The sequence below is a fragment of the Panthera tigris genome, chromosome B4, assembly GCF_018350195.1.
Source record: "Panthera tigris isolate Pti1 chromosome B4, P.tigris_Pti1_mat1.1, whole genome shotgun sequence".
NCBI classification, from domain to species: Eukaryota; Metazoa; Chordata; class Mammalia; order Carnivora; family Felidae; genus Panthera; species Panthera tigris.
The window spans coordinates 77,437,213-77,461,325 of record NC_056666.1 but is presented as its reverse complement, the minus strand read 5'-3'; the positions used below and the strand labels follow the sequence as shown (position 1 = coordinate 77,461,325).

Genomic DNA, 24,113 nt, shown 5'->3' with positions numbered 1-24,113 from the left:
GACGCGGGGCTCGAACTCACGGACTGCGAGATCATGACCCGAGCTGAAGTCGGCCGCTTAACCGACTGAGCCACCCAGGCGCCCCTTATTTTACTCTTTTACCTGTATCTTCTTTCCAATTGCAACCAATATTTTCATGATCGCAGAGAATGTATGAAGGAGATCCTACTGATGGCCTCAACAAAAAGGCTATGCTTATAGGAAGCACTCTATATACTGCTCTGGCCACTTGCTTCCCCCGCCCAGCCACCCTAGCAGTTGAACACTAAACAGCTGAGAAATTCAAGTAGAGATCATATTAACAAACTATTTGGCCGTTAAGACAAATGGAATAATTGGGCCAGCCATCTGCCATTGTCACTTGGGTTATTTTAATCAGATCAATGGCTTCTATTTGACAACGTGCCTCGAAAAGATCAACTGCAATGGCAATGAGATAGGGCCTTAGTCACGGTGATCTGGCAGGAAGGACTGTATATCGCAAAGCACCGATCACCAACCTGTGCCTCTTCCTGTTGCTTTTTCAGTTGCTCCAACATTGCTTTGAATTCAGCCTCTTTTTGCTCTGCCTCCTCCAGGGTTGCCTGATTCTGTTCTTCATAAGCCATGGCCACCACAGCCAAGATCAAGTTCACCAGATAGAAAGAACCCACAAAGATGACCAAGACGAAGAAGATCATGTACGTTTTCCCAGCAGCTCGCAGGGTCTGTGAAGATGAAGACCATTTTCTGAGTCCTATGCATCAAATGAACCAGGCTGAAACTACCTCGTGGGATAATGTTCGTCTGCAGGGGCACCACTGCAGTTTTGACAGAACAGTCCTTTGTTGTGCGGTGTGCCCTCAATACTGCAGAGTACTTAGCATCCCCAGTGGCCAAATGGCTTCCTCCAGCCTCAATTCAAAGTAAATGTCACTAGTACCTCCAATGCCTTGTGACAGAAAAAGTCCGCTTCCCTTTCCGAGTACTCCTGATATACTCCCTTCATGGAAAAATACTTGATTGTTTTTAAAGGGAAAAATGCTCCAAGCTAAGAATTGTATTTGCCTTCATTAGCTGATTCTAAAACAAGTATAAAGAAATGAATACAAGACTTCAGCTCATTTATCTACTGGTCCTCAAAGAGCGTTAACAGATAAATTCCATCTTAGGGATCGGGTCCAAGTCATAGAAGTCCCCATCTTGAGTGACATCCTTCCTTTCCTTCTGCAATAGGGTGGGTTTTTAAAGAGAGATGTGGCACAAATAACAGTGGAGAAAAAAGTAGGAAGGAGGATCCTAGGACCAGTCCTTTCACTAGCTGTGAGCAAATGGACATCAAAGAACACTTGGGTTTTAGTTTATGTATATGCGACTTACTCTTACTTAGTTTTCATCATTATTTAAAAAAAAATTTTTTTTAACGTTTATTTATTTTTGAGAGGCGGGGGGAGGGGCAGAGAGAGGGAGACACAGAATTCGAAGTAGGCTCCAGTCTCTGAGGTGTCAGCGTAGAGCCCGACATGGGGCTCGAACTCTCACCGGTGAGATCATGACCTGAGCTGAAGTCTGACGCTTAACTGACTGAGCCACCCAGATGCCCCATTGTTATTCTTTTCAACTACAAATAGTAAATGAAACTTAGCATCAACCACAAATATTTCACAAGAAAGATTTGAACCTGAGAGAACTCTAGGCTGTCCTACAGGATCTGAGTTGGAAGATTCCCTTCAAGGGGTGCCTGGGTGGCTCAGTCAGTTAAGTGTCCGACTTTGGCTCAGGTCGTGATCTCATGGTTCACAGGTTTGAGTCCCGCGTGGGGCTCTGTGTTGATGGCTCACGGCCTGAAGCTGCTTCAGATTCTGTGTCTCCCTCTCTCTCTGTCCCTCCCCTGCTTGCACTCTGGCTCTCTCACTCTCAAAAATAAATAAACATTAAAAAAATTAAAAAAAAAAAAAGAAGCTTCCCTTAGAGACATTCCTTCATGCCTGAAGGAGACATATTTCTTATTCTTGAACTGGCATCACCAAACACCAGAGTCAAATAGAAAACAATGAATTATCATGGAATTTCCAAGCTGGAAGACCCTTAGCAATCACCTAGACTTACTCCTCCATCACCACCAGCAAAGTTAAATGACTTGCCTAGTCACCAATATAGCCCAACAGAATGGCAGACCTTTTTTTTTAATCTGTCACAACCTGTCTGTATAACATATGTCCACATATGTTACAAATCTCAAAAATGTTATGTTTAGAATCCAAGGTCTTCGTGGATAGAAATCTCATCTTTCTAATGTCTAGCATGGTGCTTTGTAGAGTATGTTTAATTGATATGCCTTAAAAAGACACCCTAAGCCAAAAATCTGAGCAGAGAAACACTGCAGATGGTCTGGTGAAACAACAGGAAGTAAACCGAGATAGCAGATTCCCAGGCCAGGCAAAAGGCTGTCAAGGCTGTGAGCCTCTACAAGCTTTACATGACTGGGCACTAAAGAAACAGGGGCAAGAGCTGGGAGAATTCACTTAATTTTGTAAGTCAGCTGACTCCGAGAAATAATATCCTAAGATCCTGTACAATGCCTTCCCTGAAGGTCTCTTGCACAGAATGTCCCCAACCCAATACCCTCATACAAATTCTGTCACCAAAGAGAAAAAGCACTCAAAAGAGAGGTAGTACTACTTACCAGCTGATACAAATTTTCCCAGTAGTCCTGGGTCATAAGGCGAAATAATGCCAAGAAGGCCCAGCTGAACGTGTCAAAGCTTGTGTAACCGTAGTTGGGGTTCCTTCCTGCTTTCATACACTGGTACCCCTCTGGGCATTGTCTGAGAAAAGAAAAGGAATTTCAGGGCTTTTCAACATCATTCTACCCAGTCATCAACTATAAGTCATCTCTAGGACTATGGAGATAACAAATAACCATCTAGAAAGTCAGGCCAAAATACAGGTGTTAAAAAAAGAAAAGGTCAACATTTCAAAAAACGATGTCTTGGGGACAGCCTAGGATCAGAATCGCCAGGCTTGCCTCTTGAAAATGCTGATTCCTATGTCCTACCCAGACCTAGGTATAAAAGCTCTGGATATGGGAGCCACGAATCTGCATTAAAAAAAATGTTTGTTTATTTTTGAGACAGTGCAAGTCGAGAAGGGGCAGAGAGAGGGGGACACAGGATCCGAGGATCTGAAGCGGGCTTTGCACTGGGCCACACAGAGCCCGATGCGGGGCTCAAACTCACAAACCATGAGATCATGACCTGAGCCAAAGTCGACGCTCAACTGACTGAGCCACCCAGGCACCCTCCCGGATCTGCATTTTAAAGAGGCATGCCAGGTAATTCGTATGCACACCAAAATTTGAGAACCACTGTCCCAGATTCATACCAATGTGCAATTCAAGCAAATTCCTCTTGGCTATGATCCCAAATGACAAATGGCTAGCTAGAAGTTCCTCTTCATCACCTCTGTTCTCTTAATACTCACCAAGACAACCTATGTCACACTGGGAATCTCGGTGACCTCGTTTTTACCAGTTCTCCTGCTTTTAGACTCACCTGATATGTATTTCAATGGAACTTCTGGTATTGACTTAGATACAGAAATTAAATGGACATCTAGTTGTTACGGTCATCTTAAAACACCAATTCCTAGAGGGCCAATACACCCTGGATAATGATGTGACACCCTCACATTTATGTGACTTTCTGTTTCCAAAGCACTTTCATGTATGTCATCTAATTGCATCATTGCAATAGCCCTTGAAGGAAGCGAGCACAGGACTTATTGATTCCGTGTTATGAGTGAAGAAATTGAGGCTCACCTAAGTGAAACGGCTTGCCAAAAGTCTTAGAGCTGAAAGTAGCAGAATCAAGATTTGCATTATGTTGGTGGCAACTTGTGTTCACAGTAGTATTACTCACAATAACTAAAATATGGGAGCAACCTGTGTGTCCGCCGACGGACGAATGGATAAACGAAATGTGGTTTTTAAAGACAATGGAATATCACTCAACATGAAAAAGGAAAGAAATTCTGACACATGCAATAACATGGGTAAACCTTGAGGACATCCTGCCAAGCGAAAAAAGCCAGTCACAAAAAGACAACTGCTGCATGATTCCTCTGACATGAGAGACTCAGAGTGGTCGAAATAATAGAGAGAGAAAGTGGAATGGGAGGGGAAGGGGAAATGGGGAGTTAGTAGTTAACGGGTACTTAATGCCACTGAACTGTACGCATAAAAATGGTTATGAGGGTAAATTTTATGTTCTGTGTACTTTCCCACCATTTTTTAAAAATGGCAAAAAAAAAGACTATGTTGCTACTCTTTTCCCTCCCCACGCTGTCAGGCCTAGCATGTTTTAGGTCATCCTTGGTACTAATCTGTCACCAAGACAGTGTCCCTTCTATAGATGTTCTTAATTGTGGTATAAGACAATGAGGGGAAATCTACAAGAGACAGGCAACATATCTGGTGTTGCAGACTCTATCCTTCCCAGCCTTTTACATTTCTTATTTTGGCTTGAGACTATAGGCACATTCACCTCCTAGTGAAATGCCAATTTTGGATGGACAAATACGAAACAGAAAGAAAATCTGAGTCAACCAATACGTCAGACCTAGTTAGGATCTACTATATGAGCACAAAGAAAAGTGAAAATATTGCCCATTTTCATCTGACACATTATTTCAAGGGACAAGAACAAAATGAGGTGAGCTACTTACCCAGCATCAGAACTGTTCCCACAGAGTAAAGGTTCCAGCATGCCAGGAACCGTGTAAAAATTTGCTAGAAAAGTTTGAAGAGGCAGGAAATGAATAAGGCAGATACAAGTGAATGAGAGAATAAAGTTTCACTGTTCCTAATTAGCCCCAGCAGAAACAGTTATTGATTTTATCTCATATAAATCTTTTCTGACAGAGGAAAACCTGATAAAAATTCTTTCCCATTAATCATTTTCATATATATACTTAAAAATGAAAAATGCTACTAGGAGTCCTAACACAATGTTCTTTTCACAGACACTTGGCTTCCCCTCATATCTCCAATCCTTACGCTAGTTTCTGGGACTTGAAATTAAGGGGTCTAGAAGTGAGTCTTCTGAGTTCTTTATTCCTTTGTACAACTTTGGCCTTCCATCCTTCTTCTGTACCCAAGACAAATGAAAATCCTCACTGATCACATTACCATGTCCTATATTAAATTAGCAGGCATGTTTCCCTTTCCTGTATGTGTTCCTGAAATTCCCTTTGCAACATTTTCTTACAGCTACTTAACTGCCTTTATTTCTCAGGAGTGACTAATAGTGGTATTGTTAACTTTTCCCCATTTTATTTTACTAAAGAAATTTTTTCATGTTTATTTATTTTTGAGAGAGAGAGAGAGAGAGAGAGAGAGAGAGAAAGGGAGAGAATGAGTGAGCAGGGGAGGGGCAGAGAGAGAGGGAGACAAAGGATCTGAAGGAGGCTCTGTACTGACAGCAGAGAGCCCGATGTGGGGCTCAAACTCATGAACCACAAGATCACGACCTGAGCCAAAGTGAGACACTCAACCGACTGAGCCACCCAGGTGCCCCACTCCCCATTTTATAGAAATACCATCACACCAAATGTTCCTTAGTGTAAGACCCAAGGGCTTTGGTTCCTGAAATGAAATTATTAAAACTCCTTAACTATAATAGGCTCAAATGGTTACTTATAGATTACCTGACTCCCCACACCAGACCAACTATGACAGTCTTAGTAATATTAAGAGAGCTTACTATGCATATTCTGAACTAAATGTTTAAATATCTGACGTTTTACTGAACTAGAGCAAATGGTATTTTTATCAAACTCATGAGCCTGATTTTCAAAGCAAAAGTTTAGGGGTGCCTGCAAAAAAGCTATAGTTTCATTTTCAGTTTTAAAAGGAGAGGAAAAAAACAAAACAAAACCAGAGTGCGTTTCTGAACACAGTCCTACCCCGAGGAAAGGGAGTAACTTCCTCAGGTTGCTTCAGTAGCACTGGATTCCTTTCCAGCCCAACTACTTTTAAAGCCCAGTGATGGCTTTGAACCACATAAACTACAGAAAGACTGGTCTTTCACTTCTTGCAGGAAAAGGGCCACCTACTTTTATTATTGATATACTCTTCCCAATCAAAGCCTCTGGTGCCATTTTCCAGATAGCTCTCATTGAAGTTTATGGGCCACACAACACACTTGTTTCGCAGATTTCCCATGAAAAGCTGCAGTCCAATCAAGGCAAAAACACTCAGGCAGAACACTGTCAGAATCATCACGTCTGACAGCTTCTTCACTGACTGGATTAGGGCACCCACAATGGTCTTCAGGCCTGTGGAGACAGAAGCCTCAGAATCAGAGTCACCCCATACCCCTCCCCACCTCCCCCAGCCTCCCTCTTGGCTACTGGCTTCTACTCCTCCCCACAGCACCACCCTTGAACCATGGCCACTTTATCTCTTATGCCATGGGAATAACAATGGGTCAACAATCAGTCATTCCAGAAGTATCAATTCTTGAGTCAATTAATTTCTAAAAAGAAAAAGAAAGTTCCTTCTCCAACATGCGACTCTTTTCTTCCTATACTTTCCTGGGTCTGACTGCTGCTTACCTCCTCGAATGAATCCGGCTCTTACTTGCCTCATAGTCTTCCTACAGGCTGTTCCCTATGCCTGGAATGCTTCCTTCCATTCCCCTGTCCTACCCGCCTAACTCCTATTCATCCTTTCCATTCCCCTGTCCTACCCGCCTAACTCCTATTCATCCTTTGGGCTCAGCTTAAATATCAATTCCCCCAGAAAGCCTTCCCGGACTTTACAATTCTTCTCCCTCCTCCATTATTATTAATAATTTAATAATACCTCATACTTTGCTCTGTAGCATTTATCACGGTTATAATTAATTATTTATGTCTGTCTCATTCACAGCTGTATCCAGACTGCCTAGCTCATGGCAGGTACTGAGTAAATATTTGCTGAATAAACAAATGGGAAAAACAGGGATTGAGGAGGGTTCCTGGTTGGACAGAGAACTACTGGAAAGTTTAAAAGCCAAGTAGTAAGAAAGTACGATAAATATTTTCCCAAGAGCTCTGGTAAGGCCAATATATTGAAAAGGTTATTATCAACCCAGTATTTATGGCTCGTCTTTCCATTTACGAATATACCTTCTCTGTATCACACATATGCCCTGTTCTCTACAACTGACCTTTTTTTTCTATCCTAGATTGAAAACAAAATAAAAAACATATAACCCACTTGAATTTGAGGTTTAACTGCAAGCCACTGGTTCAAATTTAAACCTGCAGGTAGCTTTCTTAACTGCACATGGAGTTATTAATGATAGGAGACACAGGAGAACATAGTTGTGGGTTCATGATGTTTGGGTCAAAACGGATTCTGTGTGAGGCTCTCCCGGGCACGTCTAGGCATCGGGCCATCCATAGGACATAGCCAAAAATATACTGAGCACTCCAGGGATGCCAGTGTACCAGGACAGATGGGAGGCAAACCCAGTGCCTTGACACATAGGCCTCGAGAGGGATCATACTCCTGATCCACTTCCGAAGGCAGGAATACCAGACTGAAATTCAAGAGAAATCCTAATCTTGGCTGTGGAGTGGGAAGCGAGGTATATAATTACTACTCTTGACTAAGTTATACCACTATTTGTGTGACCTGGGTAATATACCTAACCTTTTGGAATCTTAGGTTTTTCATCTTTAAAATGGGAATAATTATAGCTGAACCTCTAGGGCTGTTGTGAGGATTGAGCATAATTCATTTAAGTACTTAACATAGCACCTGGCACATGGCAAAGACTCAAATGTTAACTATTTTTGTCTGAACCTCAGTTTACTCATCTATAAAAAGGTATTACCAAAACGCTTCACTGGGCTGTTGTGAGGTTTAAATAGGAAAATGAATGTAAAATACCAAGTACAGGGCCTGGCACTTGACACTGGCAAGCTATCGTTGTTACACACGCGGTGCCCTCCTCAAAGAGATATGATTGGGATAATGACACTACATGGCTAACCTCGTACGGTGATTGAATGGGGGGGGGGATGAACATGATTGGGTTTTTCTGCTGTATTTTGCAAGTAACCACCTGGAATTTTTAAAGTTGGATTTGATAGAATTTTCTATACAAGTCCAGTAATAGTTATGCATGCTGTGCAAAGCACAGGACCTGGCATGAAGCATACACTTCATATATATATAAAATATATAATATATACACATATTTTTTAAGTTCACTTATTTTTGAGAGAGAGAGAGCGCGCGCAAGTGGAGGAGGGGCAGAGAGAGAGGGAGACCGAGGATCCAAAGTGCGCTCTGCACTGACAGCAGAGAGCCTGACGCAAGGCTCGAACTCACGAACCATGAGATCATAACCTGAGCCGAAGTTGGACACTTAACTGACTGAGCCATCCAGGCACCCCTCAGTTAATATATTTTCATTGAAAGAGCAAATGAATAAGTTTTCTTTCCTCTCACACAGATAACCTGAAAGGATTCTAAGAGATATTAAAGAAAAAAGAGCTACAAATTAAGATTGCAGAGATACAAAAGTGTGCAAAGGCCTGTGCTTTCTTACGGAACAGACCTTCCATGAAGACTGTGGCCACCGAAAGGATTAGGAAAAGCTTGTCTGCATTCAAGGCACAGGACACAGGACATTTCTAACCTGATTGTTTTCTCCTCATAAGGCTGTGCAAAAAGAGCACCAGATAGGGAATCAGAAAGCAGGAATTCTGGTCCTGGCTCAGCCACTAGTTATAACCCACTGTACATCAGAGCAAATTCAAGGTTCCACCTCAGTCTCATTTTTCCATACACAGTATGTGGCAGTGGGCAGTGGAGGAAAAACTGAAGAATCTTCTTGAAAAGTCTTTCAGAATAGGGGAGAGATATTTATTCTTTCAGACTAAGTAGCTGAAATTTCAACCTTTTATTTGAAGGCCCTAAGAAACTGTATCATAGCCACACAGGCAAGTAAGAAGATACTGGTGGTATAAAATAGAAGGCAACCATCAAGATGTAAAAGTTGCTGCAGTATTATGGGTCTTATTTTCATAAGTTGCTGAGGAATAGAAAAGTCCTTCACTGCATTTGGCTCGGTTGAGGTGGGTCTATACTGGGTCAATAATTCAATTCTAGCTTCCTAAAATTATAAAGCTCTGTTTTCAAAGTCAAAGCATGATTTAAAAAAAAAAAAACAGTTGAATAAGTCCCTGAAGAATGGTTGTAGTTTCTCTTCCTGAACTTCTTTAAGAAGAGCTTAAGATCATTCAGAATATCTCCCCTGAATGGTTCAGACAAACACTTATGTGAACATGGGATGATTGTTCAAAGTCATTTCTATTTCCATTTTAAATGAATTGAGAAAAGAGCTGTAAGCTGTCATTCATATTAGTGACATGAGTAAATACTACAAAAATAGTCAAACCAATGCATTTGTGATGTAAATACATACATAAAATTAAATAAAATTTAAAAACCCATAAAATTTTAGCATGAGTCTAATTTGATTTTCCTGGGCTGGGAACTCTTGATGAATGAGTGAATGAATGAATGAGTGAATGAATGAATAAAATAAAATAAAATAAAAATTTAAAAACCATACAATTTAGCATGAGTCTAATCTGATCTTCCTGGGCTGGGACTCTCTGGACAGTTCCAGGCCTATATAATAGGAAATTCCAGGCCACGAGGCTCAAACAATCCCCTGTTTCTAAACCTGGGCTCTCAGCAACCTTGTATGTAGGAAGTGACCTTCTGTTAGTAGTTTATAGACGTCAGGGTGGACATCTGATCTAAATCCCAATCGTTTCCTCCAGGATTGATTGATTGATTTCTCTATTTATTCATTCATTTATTTTTAATTTCAATCAGTTTTAAGTTTATTTTTGAGGGGGTGGGGAAGGGCAGAGAGAGAGAGAGAGAGACAGAGTATCCCAAGCAGGCTCAGAGCTGACAGCAGAGAGCCTGATCCGGGGCTCGAACTCACAAACTGTGAGATTATGACCGGAGCCAAAGTTGGGTGCTTAACCGACTGAGCCACCCAGGCACCGCTCCTCCTGGAATTTAGAATGGGACAAGAGACAGTCCAGTAGCCTTTTCGAGTAGAAGGAATGATAACATAAATTTGGGAACTAAGTGGTAGCCTTATTCTGTCATTATGTTAGGATATGCCCAAGAAGTAAAGGCAGTTAGTAAGCTAAGAGATAGAAAAAGGAAATGGACACACGGAGAGAAAAAGACATTAAGACAAAGTACTTCCTGGTATCTGGAACTTTCTGACTGCATTCTGGTTTCACGGGCTTCCAGAAGCCCAAAAGCATTCCAACCCTTAGATTCCCTGAAGTCCTCATATATCCTTTCACTTGCAACCAAAGATGTTCAACTAATACACCAACCGTACGTGGAACTCATCACTTTCCTGGGAATAGACCTACATGCTCTCACTCAGCTGGTTTCAAATCTTTTCTCCATAAACCAGATGTCATTGCTGAAGAAGTCTGTAAACATGAGTCAAGAAAGCAAAAAAAAAAAAAAAAAAAAAAAAAAAAAAATCAAGTGTTTTGTTTTGAAGTCTGAGGTTTAGATCAACTCCTTGGTAAGAGTTCTTTCAGCTTTCAATAAGTTTCAAGTAGAAACTCAAGTTGGAAATGGCATTCAGGTATACAGGGGATCAGACAAGCAAATCTTAATTAAGCAACGATAATCACTAAATAACACTACCGATGGCCATCTAAAAAGTTTACTCTCCAAGATTCTCATCCAGGTCCCACAGGAAGAAAGGTGATTTAGTGTGATGTTAGCATCCCGAGGCAGACACACAATTACACAGCAATATTAAATGTAAATGGTCACTGGATCATCTGGCCTCAGCCAAGACTCTTCTTCCTTCCATTAGGGTTGATGACTATGAATGACCATATTTGCAGAAATCAGTGCCAAGTTAGGGAGAGGATGCTGTCAATGCATTTCTTTTTCTTTTTCCAATTTTATTGAGAAATAATTGACATATATCACTGTAGAAATTTAAGGCGTACATCATGATGTGAAATGATTACCATAGTAGGTTCAGCTCACATCCATCTTCTCATATAGGTACAATAAAAAGGGGGGGGGGAGAAAAAAAGGAAAAAAATTTTTCCTTGTGGTGAGAACTCTTAGCAGTTACTCTGTTAACAACTTTCCTATATATCACACAGCAGTGTTAGCTATACTCATCATGTTACACATTCCATCCCTAGTACTTACCTTTCTCTTATAACTGGAAGTCTGTACCTTTTGGCCACCTTCCTCCAATTCCTCCTCCTCCCACACTCTGCCTCTGGTACCCACAAATCTGATCTCTTTTTCTATGAGTTTGTTTTTAGATTCCACACATAAGTGAGATCATACATTTCTCTGTCCAACTTATCTTACTGAGCATAATACTTCAAGGTCCATCCATGTTGTCACAAATGGTACGGTTTCCTCATTTTTTATACCTGAATAATATTCCATTGTGTGTGTGTGTATGTATATATGTATGCGTGTGTGTATGCGTGTGTGTGTGTGTGTGTGTGTGTGTGTATCTCACAACATTATCTATTGATCCATCCATGGACACTTTGGTTGCTTCCATGTCTTGGCTATTGTAAATAATGCTGCTATGAGCATGGGGTGCAGATATCTTTTTTGAGTTAGTGTTTTCGTTTCTTTTGGATGTATTCCCAGAAATGGAAATGCTGGATCATATGGTAGTTCTATTTTTAAGTTTTGAGGATACTTCATACCGTTTCCCATAGTGGCTGCACCACTTTACTAATCCCAACAATGTGCAAGGGTTCCCTTTTTTCCATATCCATGCCCAGTGTTTGCTAACTCTTGTCTCTTTGACGATGGCCATTCTAATCTGTGTGAGGTGATATCTCATTATGGTTCTAACTTGCATTTCCCTAATGATTAGTGATATTGAGCGTCTTTTCATGTACCTGATAGTCTTTCGCAGAATGCATTTCTTGAACTCAAGCTCTACAGTCTTGCCAGCAGTGACTGATATGCTCTAGTAAATGCAGTCAGGCAAAAGTGTGTCCTGCTATCACCAATGCAGGTCACTGAAGTAAGAAGCTGCTGGTGGAATTTCTAACCTGATGCACGTAAGAATGGAAAATGCCACTATGCTGGCTGTGAGGAGAAGTTGCTTTGCTGCTTCTACTGGCTCACAACACCACATACCAGAACAAGCAAGATACCGACTGAAAACTGATTATCCAAAACAGAGCAGAATGCTCCTTCAAACAACTCCTACACAACAGAGTGCACAACAGAAGCCACATGGGGGCAAATTGGACAGCGAGAACTCTTGGAAAAGGCTAACATTAACTAGCACTGGGATGTGTTTGAGCAGAAGCAGTTAATACATTTACTGTAAATCAGGAAAAGACAGCTGGACCCAATGTACAGAAATGTCAGCTATCAGAGAGGAATTTGGGCCATTTAAAGAATTTTGAGGAGAAGATGAAGCCTCTATGTCCAAAGGCACCGCTGAACCTCCTGTCACCTTTCATGACATCCAGCCATCTCCTGAACAAGTGAACAAAGCCTGCTTATGTGCTAAGTCCAGAGAAATCAGCCATGCATGCTGGGATCAAAATCTTCCACCATGGTGATGCCAGATTGTAAATAAAGTAAATTTCTATTTCCTGGTTTGCGGCTCAGGTTGAAAAATCTATCTGGTTTGAAGCAACGCGAGCTAATTCTACAAAATTCACACCGGCACGGGTCTCTAGAGCGGTAACGAGGAGTTCTCACTCCACGGGGAAGTAAGTTTCCCCAATTCCTGAAGTCTGGCTTGGTCCAGACAAGTCCTAGGGTAAATCTGTGCCAGGTCAGTTTTCTTGCCACAGGTCCAAGCCTTACAATGATATTATTGAAGGTTCTGTAGACCAGGAATAAATTGGGAGAGATTTAGAGGCAGTAGATTTATTTACTCAACACCAGATTTATATCACAAGGTCTCAACAAAACTTAAACTAGCTCCCAAAGGTGGATCGGTGGGATCGTATGAGACTTCAGTGTTGCCCCACTTAGGGCCACTATGTTAAACTTTGGCTATTTTTTCTGAGAAGCAATGTGGGAAAAGGAGAAACATAAAAGCAACTGGATTAATAACTCGAATACTGTAAAGGAAACAATGAGGCTAAATATAGTCTGAAAACACTTTCCCCCTTCACTGTGCAGCAGAAATTGCCATATTCATAATGCATACATTTAAAGAAAATGGTTTCTTTGTGAATACTGGGGTGGGAGGAAAAAGGGCCCATCATTTTTCCTACTTCTTCTCTGATACCACAGGTAAGGAGAGAAAGTAACAGAAATGAAAGCACAGGAATGAAAAATCAAAGAGAAAAGCTATCAAGAAATTACAACTCTAAAGAAAGCAAAATGATATTAAACCAGTGTGGGCAAATAGAGACGTAGTGCTTTTCAGGAGTCACTGAAGTGATGCTAGAAATGAGAAGCAACTGGTAAATAAGGCCATCCCAACCCATTCTATTTACACCATTAAATGCTACTCTGTAGGAAAAACCTCAGACGCCTGCTTTGAGATGTCCACCCTGTCTTTGGGCAGGTCAGTCCTGTGGCACACGGTCAAAGAATGGAGAAGATGAAACTTCTGACAAAGTCACTCAGAAGCTCATTTTTCCGCCTGGGCCCCAAATGAATATAGAGCAAAAACAAAGTTTTAAGACATAAATTTCGACATAGTATACTTCAATGTCAAGTTGAATGTGGCAAATTCCAGACCAAAGGAAATGTAGAAAGGAAGGGTCTCTTCCTGTAACTGACCGTTCCAGCATGCAGTTTGCAAGCCCTGTTCTTGAAGCCAAGCTCTCTGAAGCAAAAGGCAAACCATGTGTGATGCCTGTCTAGATCTTGAGTCAGCAAATAAAAAGGGTGAGAATGTGGGTTTCGTGTTTTCTAAGCCACGAAAAGGCTCTAAATCAAAGCACCTCTTATCCAAAAGGCTGGAGCTAACTGAGGCAGTGCACTGTCCCATCTCCTGGGAGTCCTGGCTGCTCTGACGCAGTCAGAATATCCACCAAAGGTGCTAAGGGGGAAGGCAGTGGCAGCCCAGGTGAGTGGGTGAGTTCTCCAGGAAGACTCTCATGAAGGGAGCCAGGGGCTTTGGGGGATCTTGCAGACCCCACGTCAGTTCTGTGGTTGCTCTTGCTGCTGTTTCTGGCAGCTTCAGCAAAAGCCTACAGTCAAACTGGGAACAGGAAAAGGCAAAAATATCAGCAGTCCCACTGAAGTGATCCCGGAGAAGACTTGGTGTGCAGGACGATGGCTTTCACAAAGAGGGAACTGAGGCCTGGCTCTACAATAGAGTAAAAAATGACTGAGATTTCCAGTCAAGAAATGGTGTCAGGTCTACTAACTCATACAATGGTATTCCCACCTTGAAAGGAGACCTGGGTAACAGGCAGGTAGGAACAGGACAATAGCCCTCGATAAGTAGTATAGGGAACGAAAGGATTGGGGATAAAAAGTCACACTTTAATTCAAGGATCAGTTATACCACTCACTGACAGAGACCTATTACTGGCTTTATTATCCCTTAAAGTTCTTCTCCATCCCAGTTAACTTCACAAAGCCAGCTCGAGTGGGGGTGCTTCTAGAAACAGGAATTGGGAATCTATTTCAAATCATCAAGCTGAGGTCTAAACGCTGACACAAGCCCTTTCTTTGAGTTTAGGTTTCTTCTTTAAATAATAATTGTTACACAAAATCATTTATGGAGCCCTACCAGTACTTATAAACACTATAGAAATGTGCTTATAAATATATTTTATAGATCGACTGATTAATAGTGAGGATAAATAATGTGAGACCAGTCAAGAGTTATCTTGCAGAAATGCTGTGGTCAGAAGCTACCCATACAGCAGAGACAGAAGCTAAGAGCTAGACCAGAGATAGCATCTGCTGCCCTAGTTAGTGAACAGAATGCAGCTTTCCAATTTAATTCTGGAAGAGAAGTTTTGAGATCACAAGAACATAAAGAGACAGATGCCTTGCAGAGTACGTTGGGGGAAGTGAGCAGAAAACATGGGATCATATTTAAAAGAGGCCAGAGACGAAAGAGAGCAAAGGAAAAATGAAAGTAAAGATGTGGTGCTCCAGATGCCTTAAAAAATAAGACGAGGCCTGCCTAAGGGTTAAACCACCATCAATGAGCTTCATGAGGCTGCCCACAGAATGAACTGCGCTTTCTGTCGCAGGCTAGGAACCGAACCTTGATTAAGTCGGGGTTGTAGTTTTTTGCCACGAAGAATATACTCTAATGGACACCCAGCCTCTAGTTGATAAGGAGAAAGCTCCCATTGCTAAATACAAAGGTATTCATTTTTAGTAGGGCCCGAATTTACTGGCCCACTTCATGGCCCAAGTTTGTAAATGGGGAAACTGAGGTTTACCTTCCTTGAGGTTCTCAGAAAGCCACATTCCAAGTCAGCCTTCTCCAGGATTCTACCTTTGTGCTTCCCTCTCTCTGTGTCTGATATTTAGATAAAGTTGAAAAGGGGAAAAGAGGAATATTTCTGAGTCAGCCACAAGAAGAGCCACAGGACACCAGGAACGGGGCGCCTCTGTTCTTCACGTCCCTGTTCCTACAAAGCTGCACTAAAAAGCTTGGTCTCTTGGGAATCTTCCCTGAAAACCCCTGGACACAACCAAAGTCCAACCAGCAACCATACAGTCTTGATTTCTGCCGTGTTACTGCCAGTATATCTCAGGCTTGCAAGACTAACTAAAATATCTTTCCTTCCAGTCAAAACCAGTCTTTAGAAAAAACAGTTAAGTGCTACTCGGTAGTAAGGATTTAGATTAAATTAAGGACCTTAGCTTGGGGTCCACAGATGGGTTTCAGAGGGGCCTGCAAACTTTCCCCTGATTCTCAAAAGGATCCAAACCCTTCCAAAGGTTAAGAACCACTGGGCCAGTGCAAACAGCACCAAAAAGAAAAAGGCAAAAATTATAAAAAGACTGTCGATTAACTACCTCTCAACCACCCACTGATTCCTTTTTTTTCTTCTCAAGTTTCTGTCCTTTTTGTTTGCCCATACATTCAGATGTATGTATCTTATCTTACCTTGGATTGTTTTTAACAGCATCTGCACAAGCATTCATGGGGATCTGTGCTTGAAAATGGTCTCTGAATATATATATATATTCACTGGTTCTTACTCCAGTGAAACAGACAGCGACAGAATGTGATAGACCGTGATTATTAAAGTTCAGTTCCCTAACTCCAAGGCTCTTTAATTTGGCTATAATACTGGACTAGTCAACGGGTAAGTCTCTTCTGGGGTTAAATAATTCCATTAACACAGTAACAGTAAAAGTATAGTTCATTGAAGAACATCCCATCAGCAAACCATGCGACAGGAAGCCTAGAAATCACAAGCAATGGGATGACAGTGAATGTTAAATTACTGTAATTCCATGAGGCCAGGAAGCACATGATTTATGTTCAAAGAGACAGCTAGCTCTGTGACAATTTTTTCACATATTGTAAGATCCAAATGATGTCGAAGCACGTGCTTTTTCAAAGCATGGAATGGGGGCTGCATGCCTGGCAAAGCGTCATCACTGAAACTGCCTTACGACCAAAGGGCCATCCCAGAGAACGTCTCCCAGGAGAAACATGCGGAGTGCAAGGCCATACCAATTGTGCTGACGCCAGCTTTAGAATGTGGTGGACAAATGAATGGAGGGGAAAGAGGAGATGAGGCAGTCAGTCTTGTGTGTAAATTTTCTCACCTGGAATTACAGAGATAGTTTTCAAAGCTCGCAGAACCCTGAATGTTCTCAGCGCTGAGACATTGCCCAGGTCCACAAACTCTGTCACATATCTGTAGTAAGGGAGGTCACACACAGACACAAATGACAAACACAGACACGAACACAAAACACCGAAGGAAAAAAACAAAACCACAACAAAACAAAAAGTACAATACGTCACGTCAGGGCCCTAACCCCACACCTAACACCAACCCCGGGCCATCTTACCTGGGATTACCGAAATAGTTTTCAAAGCCCTCAGTACCCTGAAAGTGCGTAGAGCTGAAACATTGCCTAGGTTTACAAACTCTGTTATATACCTGCAGAATCAAACCAAAGTTAACTTGTAATGGTACCACTGGGCGAGGGTTTGACAATGGGGGGGAAGAAAGGGTCTTACACACAAGCTATGATTTCATTTTTTGTTGTTGTTGAAAAAGAAAATTTCAAAATATAAACACTTAAAGAACACATTTTTTTTTCCAATTGGCAAGGAGAATTCAAAAGAATATTTGAAAGAACCGATACAACCGGGAGGTTCCGGGGGGCTTACTCTCTTAATCAGCATCGGGCTGTGTAGATCCCAATCAGAATGACTACTCTCAGTCCACTCATTATGTTTAGCAAAAAGGAAGGCCAGGAGGTATCAAAGGCTTATGTCCCCAAGCTTTGCGAACAATTTCTTAGAAAGAGGAGACAAATTTCTGTGGCAGAATCCCCATAAAAACAAATTTACATTCAAATAATTCCCTCGATGACAACGGCAAAAGTGCCTGTCTATATATATGACTTATCCAAGAGTTGTACGCATTATCTTTGCAGTCATGCCTACAGATGAAGTTATAGCCTGTGACATACAAAAGCAGGGCTCAGGATCATGGGATCAAAGCAAAGAGTGTGTTAAGTGCCCGTTTTGTCACCAGCTCTGTGCCTAGCAAAAGACACTTAAATTTTAAATGAACACCAAGGTGTACTCATAATGTTGGAAAGCTAGAAGTTGCCTTAAAATAACAGAAAGTCAAAGTTCCAGTTTCAAATATTCAATGCATACCATTCATTCATTCATTCACATTTTCCAGGTGAAATACATCTTTCTGATGCTCAGGCCGTATATATACAAACACACTCAACCTTTCACACATTTGCACACACACACACACAGCCTATACAACACCCTTATTATACCCTACTCTACCAGAGAGTGCTTTCCCAACATGAAGATAAAAATAATAAAGTCTGTTATAACTCTTCTATCATCAGCTAAGTTTCCCAAAGAGATACGTGTTCACTGTTAAAACAACAATGAACAAGTTACCAAGAGCAGCTAGCATACTAATGGGGAATTATACTATTATCTCGCAATAGTTTGAAGTTCTGGTCAGTACTTCCTTAGGAAGTGACCAGTTTGGATACCTTGGCTCATGTTTTAACTCTAAAATGTGCTCTGAAGTCTCCAACATCTGGGTCAGCCTCACGAAATTACATGTGATATAACATACCCAGGAAATGGATTTTCAGCTTAATTAAGGTTTACACCTAAAACATTTCAAGTCTTCACTAAGGCCCCATAGTGATCAGTGTGCAAACCTTGGTCAGTGTTATAAGGGGGAAGAAAATACGAGAGCATGCCAATGGAAAAATCACTTCCTACTTCCTTTCTTAGCTGTAAAGCCTTGGCTTACCTTCTTCCATATAGACATGCTGTCACTGCCTAGACTGCCCAGCCCTCACAAGCAAGAATCTCAGGCATAAGCCTGTGTGGCCTTGCATGGTTACCTATTAACTCTGCTTGTAGCTGGCCACAAACGTGCCCTTAACCAACACAACCACGCATACAACCACATAGACATAATCACACCCTGAATGTCAGTCAATAAAGTAAGCAGACAAACTTACGCCATCATGATGACGCTGAAATCTAACCAGTTCCATGGATCCCGTAAAAAGGTAAAGCCATCTATGCAGAAACCTCTTGCAATGATTTTCACTAGTGATTCAAATGTATAAATCCCTGTGAATGTGTACCTGTCAAAGAAACGGATAGCTCGAGGTAAGTTCTGAACAGACAGAAACTTTGAATGAATCTTTTAAGGTAACTACAGTGCCTGAAATGCAGCTTCGACTGACAGAGACAAAACAGAACGGGCACAGCCAGTGCAGCAGAAAGAATGGCAGGAAGGGGAAGCGGTGCTTTGAAGGAAACTTACCGAAACACAAAACCAAGAATTTTGGAATGTTGTGGGTACCATCTAGTAGGTGATAATTTTGAACCAGGTGAGGAGGCCCCAGAGCTATTTTTAACTTTAGACAAGTCAAAAAAAAAAAAAAAAAAAAGGAGACCTCATGTTGGAGAAGAAGGCAGTGCCACGAGGGACTAACTGAGGGCACAAGATGGCACTGGGGGAGCAGGTCAAAGGCTCTGGCCAGCACAGCAGGGGGTGGAGGTGAAGGGCAGTAACTTCCAGAGCACACTTTCTCTTCTTTCTCTTTCTAGAGTTTGCCTCTAAGGGTAGTTCCTAAATTCCACATGAAGCCTCCCCCTCTCTGTGAAGTAAAGAGTGGGGGGAGAAAAAAAAACAGCAATAACAATTTTTTTCCCTTGACGTTTAAACTGTGCAAAGCAAGATTCGGTGAGTAGAAATCCTTGAAACAAGCAGGCAGACAAATTAATAAATGAGCTACTTACTCCACATTCTTCGACCATTCAGGAGGGTTACTAAAAGTCATGAATACACAGTTGGTCAAAATAGTGCACATAATGATCATGCTAAATACTGTAGAAAAGAGTCAAGGGAGAATGTACAAAATCTGGCCTGTTTTCTTCCTCAGAAAGCAAACACGTTTCACACTGGGTATCATGAGAATTAAATCTGTAACCTGAAAGGAGAATGCCATCATATGTATCTACACCTGACCAGAGAACTGTGGGTGGACACAGCAGGAAGGCCACTTTCAAAAAGCCTGTCACTGCTCTACCCCTTTTGGATAAAACATTCCCCCCTCTTGCCACTTTAGCCTCAGCTATGGAATAAGCCTCCAAATACCTTTATACACAGTAACCTGAAAGCTACCAGTCTACTGGATGCCAAAGTCATCAGGTGACAAGGTAAATTGAATCGAACCTGTATTATTCAGTACTCATTTATTAATTTACCTTATGTAACTACTTACTTGAAAATCTACATGCAATTAATGGTTTACTTTTAATTTTAATTGAAGTAGAGTCAATATATACAATGTTACGTTAGCTCGGGTTTAGAACATAACAGTTCACTTTTCTCCCTAGTTCTCCAAAGGGCTGAGTTGTCCTTGGAGGGCAATGCTACAGCCACTATGTGTGGCATTTGCACACTTTGGGAAACCAGTTATGGCCTGTTGGGGAAGGATTTCAAGGACATCTGTACCGCTGTACCCCTAAAAATTAGATAATGGGGTAAATTCATCTGATCATTTTGAAAGCGCCCAGGAATGCTTATGGATAACAAACCACTTTGATGTCTTTTCAGTCCACCCAAGATTTTTCTCAGCCCTTTCTGTTCTTGTCTACTGAGAAAAAAATAAACTCCTTTAGGTCAGCATGGGAGTTATTCAAACTCAAACTGTCACTTTACCCAGCAGAGAAGTCATATCTCATTTATTGCTAACTCACTCTCTCTTGCTAATGGCATTCACCATCTTCATTCTACTAATGGAGTTTCAAAAACAAAAAATACTTCTTACCGCTGGGTTTTTCTTCCGGGAATCATAACAGAAGACACTGTCTTCTGAACCAGCAAAAAGGGAAGAAGTCCATTGTGAATTATTTATTCCTTATAAACCTTTAGATTTCAGAACTATGTTACTTGTAAACCACTGATTTCAGAATCAAGCTACTAAATTCTTAGAGTTAATAAAATGTGGCAAAAGCTTATTAGCAAACCAATTTGCCCAAGTTGCAACTGCTGCTTCCTCATCTTACCTGGAGGATACACTATCCTTGGGAGCACAGAACTAAGCACTGACAGATTCAACACCAACCATAAAATTTTAAAGTTATGCAAAGTAGCTAAACCCATCACATAATTTTTTATCTGTCATATGCTCTCCTATATTAATAAGATAAAAAAAAAGGCAGGCCACATGAATAAATTGGCATTTTCTATTTAAGGGCAGTAAAAATACCAGAAAGATGCATTATCAGTCTTACAATCTAGATCTAAACCTCTGTACCGAGGAGGCCATTTAATCTGAGACTATCTCAGACACTTTCCATACCCACTGCTCAAGAAATCAGAAATATACAAGGCAGATCTCTAAAGCATTCATTCAACTATTTGCGCTCAACGAAGCAGCCTTCCAAAAAATTCTAATATTGGACTTACGTTAAAGAACTGAATCATATGCTCAGGATAAAATTACTGAAGCCTGAGCGCTTTAAAAAGTTACAGGTTATCATCTTAATTTGTCTCTCTTCACGATACCAACGAAATTCCAGACTCCCATGATATCATCCTAGGAAAAAAGAATTTGCTGAAGCTCAGCTCAGGATCCGGAAGAAGTTCACTCACACTTCTGACTGGTGGGATAGTCAAGTACACTATTGATAAAATACTTAATATACAATTCGACTGTCAAAGTTCAGAAACGTGTAGCAGTGAGCATGCAACTTCCGCACTCCACATTTGTGAAAAGGATATGAATGTATCAAAATTTTAATAGCTATTCTTCTTATCAGGTTAAAAGGACTTAAAATGTACAAGGCAGGCGTGGCACTGAATCTGAAGAGAGTTTTCCCTCTGTTTAATACTACAAAGGTCTGTGGAGAAAGAAAAAGAGAAATTATTAAAGCATGGGAATTAATCACCACATGAAACAACATTTTTTCTAGGCAAGAAATACATAAACTCAAATATACTTATACTTTTGACTTCCCAATTTGGTTTCTAAGGCAAGAAACCTTAAAGCTCCACGTCTCTCTTACCTTCACCTCCCTCCCCTGCCCTGCCCCAGATTATATACATAATACACAGTGGGCACTGTCTTAGCAGTTTCATACATTTCTGTAAACTTCTTTCCTTCTTTCAGAAATAAGCCATTTGAACTGTACCAGGGCTGTATCTCAGCCAGCTCTGGACAAGGTGCTGAAGTTCATTAATATAGGATTTATTTACTCAACGAATGTTTCCTAAGTCCCTACTACGTTCCAGGCAACGATCTAGGGGCTTGGGAAACAGCAGGGAACAAGGCTACCATGGTGTGGGGAGCTTATATTCCAATGGGGAAGACAGACTACAAATAAACACAATGAACAAGTAAATTATATACAAGTGCAACTGCTATGGAAGAAGGAGGAAGATGAAGGAAGGGGAGTGCTGGGGTCAGGAGACGAGGGAACACAGAGGTGACAGTTTTAAAGGACATGGTCAGGGTACGCCTACTGAGAAAAAAGATGTAAGCAAAGACTTGAAGTTAAGTGAGAAGAGTTCTTCATTCCACCAATATATACCTACCAAGTCTGCTCTATCTGCCTTTTTTGTTTTTATTTTTTAACGTTTATTCATTTTTTGGGAGTCAGAGACAGCATGAGCAGGGGAGGGGCAGAGAGAAAGGGAGACACAGAATCCGAAGCAGCCTCCAGGTTCTGAGCTGTCAGCACAGAGCCCGACGTGGGGCTCGGACTCATGAACTGTGAGATTACCACTTGAGCCAAAGTAGGACGTTAACTGACTGAGCCACCCGGGTGCCCCAATTCCATCTGCCTTTGAAGAGCCTCTATTATCACCCTTATCAAATTCATTCAACCATATTTTCCACCACGAATCTTCCTGTCTGGCCAAATGAGTACACGTTACAATAACTCGCAATGTTGGCCTCTGTTCACGTTGCTTGTCCGACCCAGAATGCTTTTCTCGTCTCACGAATTCAATTCAATCAAAATACTTTTGAGCATCTATTTTGTGTGAAACTGTATAAAGTTGTACTTTTAGAGAAGACATACATGTGAGCTAGTAATTATGATGCAGGGTAAACACAAAGTTCAATAACAAACATACGTGTAATGTATGAGAGGCAGCAGGAGGGAGAGTTTTCTCTCCCTTCGGGTAGGGAATGAAAGGGAGGAGAGTGAGCTGGAAGGTGTTCACAAAGGAAGGTAACTAGTATTTGGAAAGTTTTTGTTTTTGTTTTTTTAAGTTCATTTACTTAATTTGAGACAGAGAGTGCAAGCGGGGGAGGGGCAGAGAAAAAGGGAGAGGCAGAATCCCAAGCAGGCTCCATGCTCAGCACTGAGCCCGATGTGGGGCTCGATCTCCCGAACTGGAATGACCTGACATTGAGCTGACAATGAGCTGACAGCAAGAGTCAGATGCTTAACTGACTGAGCCACCCAGGAGCTCCTGGAAGGGGTTTTAAAGGATAACAGGGGAAGGGCTGGCAGATAAAGGGTGAAAGGTTGGCAGGGAAAGGGAACAGCATAGTATGTATGGAGGCATAGTAGCACACAACCGCGGGCTGTTTTGGAGGGACTGACAAGTAATTCAGGGTTGCTGGAGGATAAACAGAGAAGGGGTGCAGCAGATTGTGAAGCTGGGGCCCCACCAGACTGAGTTCCTAAGGAGACAAGGCCAGGGGCAAGTACACAGCACCAGCACCTCACTAGCGGATGAAAGGGCAGATGGTCAAATGTTGGCCATGTTAAGTAGGCTTTTTAAAAAACATAGAGCAGTCCATGCTTGTAATTACATACAAGGCACAAGACTTAAGTTCTATCTCATTACCCAAAGATAAGCTTTGCTACTTATATATCTTTTTTTGTATGTCTTTTCAGAACTTTTCTGTGTAAATACAAGCACACAGATACAGCCTTAAAAAGACTCTCTCTCTCTCGGATGGGATTGTACTATAAATACTCTTCTGCACCTTGCATTAAAAAAATGATCCCCCACAAAGAAAAGCCCAGGACCAGATGGCTTCACTGATGAATTCCACCAAATGTTTAAAGAATTAATACCAATCCTTCACAAACTCTTCCAAAAAAACAGAAGATGACACACTTCCCAACTCATTCTGTAAGGCCAGTATTGCCTTGATACAAAATTAGACAAAGATACCATAAGAAAAAAAAATAAAACTCAAGACTAATATCCCTTGTGAATATAGATACAAAAGCCTCAACAAAATACCAGCAAACTGAATCCTGCCGCATATAAACAGGATTACAGTGGGTGCCTGGATGGCTCAGTCGGTTCAGTATCTGACTCAATCTCAGCTCAGGTCATGATCTCATGGTTTGTGAGACTGAGCCCCGTGT

General features: G+C 41.4%; 1 protein-coding gene across 2 annotated transcripts in view; it reads right to left on the bottom strand.

Annotated features, from left to right (window-relative positions):
- The window catches only part of SCN8A (sodium voltage-gated channel alpha subunit 8), a 119,023-nt gene that overhangs the window by 71,667 nt on the left and 23,243 nt on the right, over positions 1-24,113 (bottom strand). The window contains exons 2-9 of one of the 2 annotated variants that reach the window (XM_042992326.1): positions 21,502-21,620; positions 19,512-19,601; positions 18,722-18,850; positions 17,054-17,145; positions 6,094-6,315; positions 4,705-4,768; positions 2,666-2,807; positions 501-707 (exon numbers count right to left, since the gene is read on the bottom strand). In XM_042992326.1, coding sequence (XP_042848260.1) covers positions 501-707; positions 2,666-2,807; positions 4,705-4,768; positions 6,094-6,315; positions 17,054-17,145; positions 18,722-18,850; positions 19,512-19,601; positions 21,502-21,620 — 1,065 coding nt within the window. Of the gene's footprint in view, positions 1-500; positions 708-2,665; positions 2,808-4,704; positions 4,769-6,093; positions 6,316-16,804; positions 16,897-17,053; positions 17,146-18,721; positions 18,851-19,511; positions 19,602-21,501; positions 21,621-24,113 lie in introns of both variants that reach the window. The other variant, XM_042992327.1, reaches the window with a different exon arrangement.